This window comes from Scyliorhinus torazame, unplaced genomic scaffold (assembly GCF_047496885.1).
Source record: "Scyliorhinus torazame isolate Kashiwa2021f unplaced genomic scaffold, sScyTor2.1 scaffold_40, whole genome shotgun sequence".
Classification (NCBI taxonomy): Eukaryota; Metazoa; Chordata; class Chondrichthyes; order Carcharhiniformes; family Scyliorhinidae; genus Scyliorhinus; species Scyliorhinus torazame.
Window position 1 is genome coordinate 726,995 of NW_027307767.1, and position 9,717 is coordinate 736,711.

The 9,717-nt window shown below is 44.1% G+C and overlaps 1 protein-coding gene across 1 annotated transcript; it reads left to right on the forward strand.

The window, feature by feature from the left end:
• Positions 1 to 1,221: 1,221 nt before the first annotated feature.
• Positions 1,222 to 5,091, forward strand: LOC140405553 (antigen WC1.1-like). The gene is made up of 7 exons (XM_072494115.1): positions 1,222 to 1,297; positions 1,445 to 1,759; positions 3,390 to 3,707; positions 4,024 to 4,080; positions 4,170 to 4,487; positions 4,652 to 4,684; positions 4,850 to 5,091. The coding sequence occupies exons 1-7, from the start codon at positions 1,222 to 1,224 to the stop codon at positions 5,089 to 5,091; spliced, it is 1,359 nt and encodes a 452-aa protein (XP_072350216.1).
• The last annotated feature ends 4,626 nt before the right edge of the window (positions 5,092 to 9,717 follow it).

Here is a 9,717-nt window from a genome sequence, read left to right on the forward strand (position 1 = left end):
AGCTTTGAGGAGCGATTGAATAAACTCGGTTTGTTTTCACTGGAACGAAGGAGGTTGAGGGGCGACCTGATAGAGGTATACAAAATTATGAGGGGCATAGACAGAGTGGATAGTCAGAGGCTTTTCCCCAGGGTAGAGGGGTCAATTACTAGGGGGCATAGGTTTAAGGTGAGAGGGGCAAGGTTTAGAGTAGATGTACGAGGCAAGTTTTTTACGCAGAGGGTAGTGGGTGCCTGGAACTCGCTACCGGAGGAGGTAGTGGAAGCAGGGACGATAGGGACATTTAAGGGGCATCTTGACAAATATATGAATAGGATGGGAATAGAAGGATACGGACCCAGGAAATGTAGAAGATTGTAGTTTAGTCGGGCAGCATGATCGGCACGGGCTTGGAGGGCCGAAGGGCCTGTTCCTGTGCTGTACATTTCTTTGTTCTTTGTTCTTTGTATACCGTTTCACCTCCTTGTTTATCAAGATTGAATCTACCTCTGTCATAAAAAATACAAACACTCCGCTTCTTTAATCTTACAGATAGAAATTCTCAACGACTCGTGAACTTCAGTCAGATACGTGGATTGCACTTAATTTAAAATATCCACACAGTGCTAGATTCTCCACTAAGTGTAAATACTCTCTCCATTTACCAAGCTATCACGACCCCCCCCCCCCCCCAGTATATAACGTTAAGGCTCTGCCTCTCAGCAGTAGATGGGTTGGGTTTCTAGAGAAGGTCACGGCCTGAAAGGTCAGCTCCCGTTCTCTCTTCACAGATGCTGTATATTTTGAGAAATTTCTGATTATGCCAATTTGAATTAGTGAGTGGAGAGATCAAGTGGAGTTCCCGTGACAGAAATGCGCAGCAACAAGGAACATTGCAAATTGTTAAATCAAAACAGTGTAAGTGGCGTGATTAATAAGAACACATGCAGTTGCTGGTAAAACTGTGCATACAGAATTCAGACCACAAGGGCAGAAAGGTGGCGCAGTGGTTAGCTCTACAGCCTCACGGTGCCGAGGTCCCAGGTTCGATCCCGGCTCTGGGTCACTGTCCGTGTGGAGTTTGCACATTCTCCCCGTGTTTGCGTGGGTTTCCCCCCCTCCCCCCCAACCCAAAGATGTGCAGGCTAGGAGGATTGGACATGCTAAATTGCTACTTAATTCGAAAAAAATGAATTGAGTACTCTAAAAAAATTTTAAAAGAAATCAGCGCACAGAGACAAAATGGAAAACAAAACATCACCGAGGACAGGTGGAGGGACATTAGAAATGTTTGTACATTCTGCATTCTTTCTTTTCGGTAAGTCTAGATAGATGGCCTGTGGAATCTATCCATTCAAATGTCAGAGACGGATCAGAAATAGTTGAGCTGCACATCATATCGTTCAAATTGAATGATGAACTACACATGAGGAATAACATGTTTTACTGTATTTCTTTCTCTCAGAACACAAGCAGCTAAGACTTTCGGACGGTGGAAGTCCATGTGCTGGCCGTGTTGAGGTTTATTACAATGAGAAATGGGGCACAGTTTGTGATGATTCCTGGGATGTAACCGACGCTCGACTGGTTTGCAAACAGTTGGGTTGTGGAGATGCATTGCAGCTGACACTTCCTGCTTCTTGTGGACCAGGCACTGGGCCAATTTGGTTGAATGAGCTGGATTGCTTCGGGAACGAATCTTTCCTCTGGGATTGCCCCAACGCATCATGGGGAAGTCATGACTGCAGTCATAAAGAAGATGTGAAGGTCATGTGCTCAGGTAAATGTGATCTCAATCGCTGAATATTCTTCAGTGCCCAGTGAAAATTCTTCCACAAGATATTTTAGTGAATTACAGTGAGAGAGATAGAGAGAAAGTAAGCAGAAAGAGAAGATAAACTGGCAATTTGGATCGTCCCATGTGCACCCCTGTATCCCCAAAAGATCACTTAATAAACCCCTGTCGATGTTTCCTTCTGTTCCTCATTGTCTCTCCTGTGTACTGTTCTAAGCTCTCCTCAAACACATCGGCACCATTCTTCCCGAAGATTACATGTTCCAAGTCCTAATTTCATCGTATTCTCTGGGCAGTGCGCAAATGTTTTCATACGAAATTCCAATGTTTTCATACTTAAGATAGATTTAACTCCACTAATTGGTGGTGGCGGGGGGAGGGGGGGCGGTGATTGATCCTTCTGTATGACTATATGCATTGGCTCTACAGAATGTCGACTGTTATTGTCCAATGAGTATGAAGCCACTTTAATAGCGCCACAAAGAAAATCACAATTAACCGGTCCTTTGGTGTCTATTATTGTTTTTGTGTATTTTGTGCATTTGTGCCTTGAATATACATCTCAATTTCCTCAGTTACAGCTTGCCATAATTTTTCCGATTGAAGGTCCAAATGGCCGATGTCAATGTTACACTTTCATGACTACAGGCGCAAACCACGTCCAAAATTTTGCTCGCCAAAGTTACCATTGTTTTGCAAACATTTTTCAACAAGTTCTACTAATAGGTCAGAGTGTCGAGCCTGGGCGAAATCATGTTGATAATCACCCTGCCGATTTTCACAGCATTCCCCGGCTAACCGTCCTACAAGGTTTTCAAATCATCAACGGCGGGAGGTCGTGCAAATGTTTGTTGAGGGGATCTGTGCCGATCATTCTTGATCATATAATTGAATTTCAGCTAATTTGCTGTTACCGATTATCATAGGTTATCATAGAATTTACAGTGCAGAAGGAGGCCATTCGGCCCGTCGATTCTGCACCGGCTCTTGGAAAGAGCACCCTACCCAAGGTCAATACTTCCACCCAACCAATTTTGGACACTAAGGGCAATTTATCATGGTCAATCTACCTAACCTGCACAACTTTGGACTGTAGGAGGAAACCGGAGCACCCGGAGGAAACCCATGCACACACGGGGAGGATGTGCAGACTCCGCACAGACAGTGACCCAACCCTGGAGCTGTGAAGCAATTGTGCTATCCACAATGCTATCGTGCTACCCTTAAGAACAAATCATCTACACTATATCATTTTACCGTTATCCATGTACCTATCCAATAGCTGCTTGAAGGTCCCTAATGTTTCCTACTCAACTACTTCCACAGGCAGTGCATTCCATGCCCCCACTACTCTCTGGGTAAAGAACCTACCTCTGATATCCCCCGTATATCTTCCACCATTCACCTTAAATTTATGTCCCCTTGTAATGGTTTGTTCCACCCGGGGAAAAAGTCTCTGACTGTCTACTCTATCTATTCCCCTGGCACGGATTCCCTCTGACGTAATGAAGGCAAATGCTGAACACAACTACTGAAATTCGTACAGGGTGACTCAATGTAGATTCAACATTCACCAATCAATCTAACTTCATGTGTGTTTGTGTTTAATTCATAGAGCACAAAGAGCTTCGGCTGGTGAATGGAAAGCATCGCTGTGAGGGAAGAGTGGAAATATTTTACAATGGGATCTGGGGAACATTGTGTTCTGACAATGCAGACAAGCGCGATGCTGAAGTGATCTGTAAACAGTTACAGTGCGGTCCCCTTGTGTCCATTAATTATGAGGCTTTGTCATTCGGTGAAGGATCCGGCCCTATTTGGCTCGATGAGATTGACTGTGGTTCACATGAGACGACACTATGGCAGTGTCAGTCAGACCCCTGGGGCCAACACAACTGTCATCACCGAGAAGATGCAGGTGTTGTCTGTTCAGGTAAGAAAATTATGTGAAAGTGCCGGCCTGGGACTGGGCTGGAAACAGTATGAAGTCTTACAACACCAGGTTAAAGTCCAATTTGGAATCACTAACTTTCGGAGCGCAGCTCCTTCATCAGGGGAGCGATGAAGTCTTCCCTGATGAAGTAGCTGCGCTCCAAAAACTAGTGATTCCACTTTGCACTTGCACTTTGTTGGGCTTCAAACTGATGTTGTCAGAATTCTCAGCAGGTAAGAAAATACATTTATCGATGTTCAGGTGTCATTTTAAACATTGATATCTAATAGAATCAGCATGTTTCTATTCGCAACAGAATCCAATGTGATAGAGCCGGAGCACCACATTTCACGGCAATGCACTGGTCAAACAGGTATTTGCCATTTTGTATTTTATCTACATCGTTTGAATTGTATTTCTGGCTTTTATTATGTCGATAATAATAACTGATCTCTTTGCCAGATTCTGGGCTGACGTTGCGGCTGGTTGGAGGTAATACCAGGTGTTCCGGGAGAGTTGAGATATTGTGTAATAACAGCTGGGTCACGGTATGTGATGACTCCTGGGATATGGCCGATGCTGAAGTTGTCTGCAGGCAGCTGGGTTGCGGCCTGGCTCTACAGGCTCCAGGTGGAGCCGCGTTTGGCATGGGTGACGGTGCTGTCTGGCTCGATGAGGTCAGGTGCACCGGAAGCGAATCCATTCTCTCTGACTGTCCATCCTCATCCGCAGCTCAACCTGATTGCCATCACAAGGAAGATGCCAATGTGATTTGTTCTGGTAAGGGTACGGCATAAGGTGTGGTGGTCGTTGCTGCGGGACGGGGTACTTGCACTTTGTGGTGTTTAATACAATTCTTACGAAATTAAAAACGCATGTTTTATTTCAAGGAAATTCATAACGTGTTGTCCATTATTTTTGCATCACACATTCCTCATTCCCAGAATTACCGCAGAGATCTTCTTCCACACCTGCAGGTACTTATTACCAACACATATCATTCGTATTAGCGCTAGTCTTGTTGATGTTTTCTTGTTGTTGATAATTTCTTAAGATTATATGTGTGACTTCAGAACTTCAAACACATTAAAGAATATCAGTTGGCTTCCCTGTGTTAAATCGTCTTCTAAACTTTCATTAAGGTCAGAAAGCGGAAACCACTTACACCCCGGAAGTGATCTGCATAACCCTGGGAGTCCAGTTAATCTGTGAGTTGATCGCACTGCTGCTGGTAATGCGGAACAAGTCAAATAGAAAAGGTGAGGTTGAAGTTATCCTGGTGCATTCCCATTGGATCTCGCATATTGATTCATATAGAGACCAACCTTCAGTTCATTGGTCATTTGAAAAGACTGTCACTTCTCCTTGTTTAAACCTGAATTAAAATCTTAATCTGGTTTTGTTCATTGGTTTCGTTCACGTCAATAGTCGACTCAGTTTTCTGTGACGATTAAACTGTAGAGTTGCCTACATGTCCAAATTTAAGTTCCCAGTTAATATGCCAGAATCCCAGATGCTCCTGCCCTGGATCAGAAAATGTCAGTGAACCTTTCTGGCTCCTGGGATCAGATTCTAATCAATCTTCTTCCTTTATTCAATTCTTCATTTATGCGTGTGCATCCGTTCCACTCGTGCAGGTTGTCGGTACGGTTGACATCCTCGAGCTCCCTAACCGGAATTCATCAATACCACGGTAGCACAAGTGATTAGCACTTTGGCTTCACAGCGCCAGGGTCCCAGGTTCGGTCACTGTCTGTGCGGAGTCTGCACGTTCTCCCCGTGTCTGCGTGTATTTCCTCCGGGTGTTCCGATTTCCTCCCACGGTCCAAAGACGTGCGGGTTAGGTGGATTGGCCATGACAAATTGCCCTTAGTAACCAAAAAGGTTAGGAGGGGTGACTGGGTTACGGGAGTAGGGTGGAAGTTAGGGCTTAAGTAGGTCGGTGCAGACTCGATGTGCCGAATGGTTTCCTTCTGCACTCTGTGTTCTATATCTGTAATCTGACAATTATTTGAGATTTGCTGAATTAGTCAATGATTATTCCGCATCCTAACACAATTATTGCACTAATATCCCAAACATCAACAGCCTCCCATTCGAAGTAAAGGACAATTAGTTCTCACACAGATGTGTCACGTTAGGAAACATCACCACCTCAATGGTGTTTCACACCTGATGCTGTCGACAGCGATCAGACACAGTTTCTGCCAATGTCTCTTCCACAACATTTCCATGTCCATCAGAATCAATCGATCTTTTCCGAAGATTAAATCAAGTTAATTTTTACTTGGGTGTCGTCTCCTTGGTTTCAGATAAATATGTGCACATTCAGAACATCTCTCTCTCTCCCATACAATGGCACAAGAAGCAACCTGCACAGTCACAGTTTTCCACACACATGCACGCATATACACACACACATGGACGCATACACACATGTATGCATATACACACACACGCACCATATATACAGACACATGTACGCATACATACACATGTACGCATATACATGCACACATGTACGCATATACATACGCATATACCAAATATATACACACATATGCGCACACTCACTGACTCATTTATGCACAATGGTACAAATAGTCTCTCTCCAGATCTATATATCTCTCCCTCCGTCTCGCTCACACGCATACAGACACTCGTATAAACACACTCACCCTGCCTCTTACACAGAGAGACTGTTTTCACACGCGCAGTTTCACTTGCACGCACGTCCATATCCCATCTCTCCCGCACACAAACACCAATACACACGCTCGCACTCAGTCTCATGCACTCATGAAATTATTCACTCGCGTACGCGCTATCTCTCTAATTTGCTCATGTACATACACACACATAGACACCAACAATACTCATGCACACTGCCTCTCACACACACTCAGTCACACACACACCAACACATACCCATTCTCTCTCTCACACATACAATCAGTCACACATACATTAACTCGTTACAACCCGCAAATATTCTCTCTGCTTCTGTTTAATTCTCTCTTAAGTTTGCTCCCACACACAAATACCAACATACACACACTCTCTCTCACACACACATGTAAAAGCATTCACTGATTTACTTGGGTGCAGGTTATCTTATTATTTCCTCAAAGCTGTTCTTTCACACACAGAGGAACGCTCGGAAACGCTCTGTCTCTCTCCCTCTCCTCTCTCTATCTATCTATCTATCTATCTATCTCTATCTCTCTCTCTCACACGCACAGACACTCGCGAACAGACTATCTCCCTTTCCCTCTCGCACAATGACAAAAATAGATACCTCTACAGTCACACTCACATACAGACTCGCACACACTCACACGAACCCTCACGCACACCCAAGCACACTCGCTGACTTACTTGCACGGATGGACATACACACACGCTCTGCGGGTCATGTTTTTTCTCCTGCTCTCTATCGCACAGGCACATAGACATAAACATCGCCAGTCTCTCCCTCACACACACGTGCTCACTCACACACTTGCACAAATATCGACGCCACTCTATCTTTCTCCCGCTCTAGCTCGCTCTCCCACTCACACAAAACAATAACTTTCGAACTTGCACTCACTCTCACACACCCACAGGCAGTCAGTGATTCACTCGGCGAGACACACAATTTATCTCCCTTTCTCTGAATATTTGGCACTGATTGCTGAATTTGGTGCATTTGAGTGTGATAGTGAGAGTTTGGTGTCCGAGGGAGTATAAGGCTTCATTTTTATCTCAAGTTTAGTCTTTCTTTTATTTAGTTAATTAACTTAAAAGTTGCTGTTTGGTTTAGAAGAAGGTGAATTTTCAATCAGCTTTAAACAGGCTTCTACGTGGAGGCATTTGCAGCTGGAGCTTGTTAATTAGTTAATTGGATTAGGCCAGTTTTTCAGAGGCTAGATTCACAGTATAAAAGTGATCCCCTACAGTGCAGATACAGAGAGCACGAGATAGAGAGATGTATATATATATAGAGATATACAGATACAGAGAGAGATACAGAGAAAGATAAAGAGTCATGCAGAGAGAGACATGCAAAGAGAGAGATACAGAGAGAGAGATACACAGACAGAAATACAGAGAGAGAGATTCAGGGAGTGAGATACAGAGAGAGAGACAGAGAGATACCAAGCAAAGAGATACAGAGAGAGAGATTCAGAGATATAGATTCAGAGAGAGAGGTAGAGAGATGCATAGAGAGTGAGATACAGAGAGAGCGAGATACACTGAGAGAGATGGAGAGATAAATATAGAGAGAAGTGCAGACAAAGATAGGGGGACATAAATATATATATATATATATATATATATATAGAGAGAGAGAGAGAGAGAGAGAGAGATACAGAGATAGAGGTACAGATAGAGGAATAGAGAGACATATGCAGAGAGCGATATAGAGAGGAATATATAGAGATAGATACAGACAGCGAGAGAGATAAATAGAGCTACACAGAGAGAGATACAGCGATTGAGATGCAGAGTAAAAGATACAGAGCGATAGAGACAAAGAGAGCGTGACAGAGGAAGAGCGAGAGATACACAGAGAGAGATACGGAGAGAGAGATGCAGCGTGCCATAGAATAGGAGTGACAGAGAGGAATGGAAACACAGAGAGATGCACAGATATATATAAAGTAAGAGTTAGAGACATAGGTATACACAGAGAGAGATACAGAGAGAGATATACAGACGTGGAGAGATATAGAGAAGGATTGAGAGAGAGGGATGGAAGGAGGAGAATGAGCGACAAAGAGATGGAGAGAGTGAGAAACACAGAGAGACACAGAGAGAGCGCTTGATGCAGAGCGGGAACCAGTTAGAGAGGTGCAACGCGAGAGATATGGAGAACGGTGCAGAGAGAGCGAGATACAGAGAGCGTGAGATACAGAGAGAGAGAGAGAGATAGAGACGGAGATAGAGATACAGAGAAAGATACAGAGACATGCTGAGACAGACGTGCAAAGAGAATGATACAACGAGAGAGATACAGGGAGCGTGAGTCAGAGAGCGATACAGAGGGAGGTACCGAGAGATAGATTCCAAGCAGAGAGAGACAGCGAGATATATACATAGAAATACAGAGAGAGAGGGAGGGACAGAGGGAGATACGTATATACAGAGAGATATAGAGAGTCAGAAAGAGTGAGACAGTGGAAAGAGAGAGATACAAAGAGAGAGATATAAAGGGGAAAAGAGATACACAGAGATACATTGGGAGAGGTGCAGAGATATAGATACACACAGAGAGCGATGCAGACTATATATATATGTCCATATATATATATAGAGAGAGAGAGAGGTAGAGAGATACATAAAGAGTGAGATGCAGAGAGCGCGTGAGAGAGAGATGTAGAGAGAGATAAAGACACACAGAGAGAGAAGTACACAACAAGATATAGGACATGTAGCGAGAGACATGCAAAGAGAGATATGCAGAGAGAGAGTGAGATACACAGACAGAGATACACAGAGATAGAAAGAGAGAGAGAGGGGGGTGGAGGGAGAGAATGAGAGAGAGAGAGAAAAAGAGAGTGAGAAATACAGAGAGACACACAGAGAGAGCTTGATACAGGGAGAGAACCAGTTCGAGAGATGGAGCGCTGAAGATACGGAAAAAGATGCAGAGAGAGCGAGATACACAGTGAGCGAGTTACAGAGAGAGAGATATCGAGAGAGATAGAGAGATACAGAGAGAGATACAGAGAACGATATAGAGCCATGCAGAGAGAGACATGCAAGGAGAGAGAGATACAGGGAATGATATCCAGAGAGCGATACAGAGAGAGGTGCCGAGAGATAGGTACTAAGCAGAGAGATACAGAGAGATATACACATGGATATACAGGGAGAGGGAGGTATAGAGGGAGAGATACAGAGGGAGAGCAAGGGAGATACAGAGAGACAGAAAGAGAGAGACAGTGGATTGATAGAGATACAGAGAGACATATAGAGTGGGAGAGAGATACAGAGTGGGAGATACATTAGGAGAGACACAGAG

Excerpts from the sequence above, each read along its gene's own strand:
- LOC140405553 (XM_072494115.1), top strand. The coding sequence starts at position 1,222 with ATGGAAAACAAAACATCACCGAGGACAGGTGGAGGGACATTAGAAATG. Across the intron at positions 1,760-3,389 it reads TGTGAAGGTCATGTGCTCAG|AGCACAAAGAGCTTCGGCTG; the intron begins GTAAATGTGATC and ends TTTAATTCATAG. Across the intron at positions 4,685-4,849 it reads ATCTTCTTCCACACCTGCAG|GTCAGAAAGCGGAAACCACT; the intron begins GTACTTATTACC and ends ACTTTCATTAAG.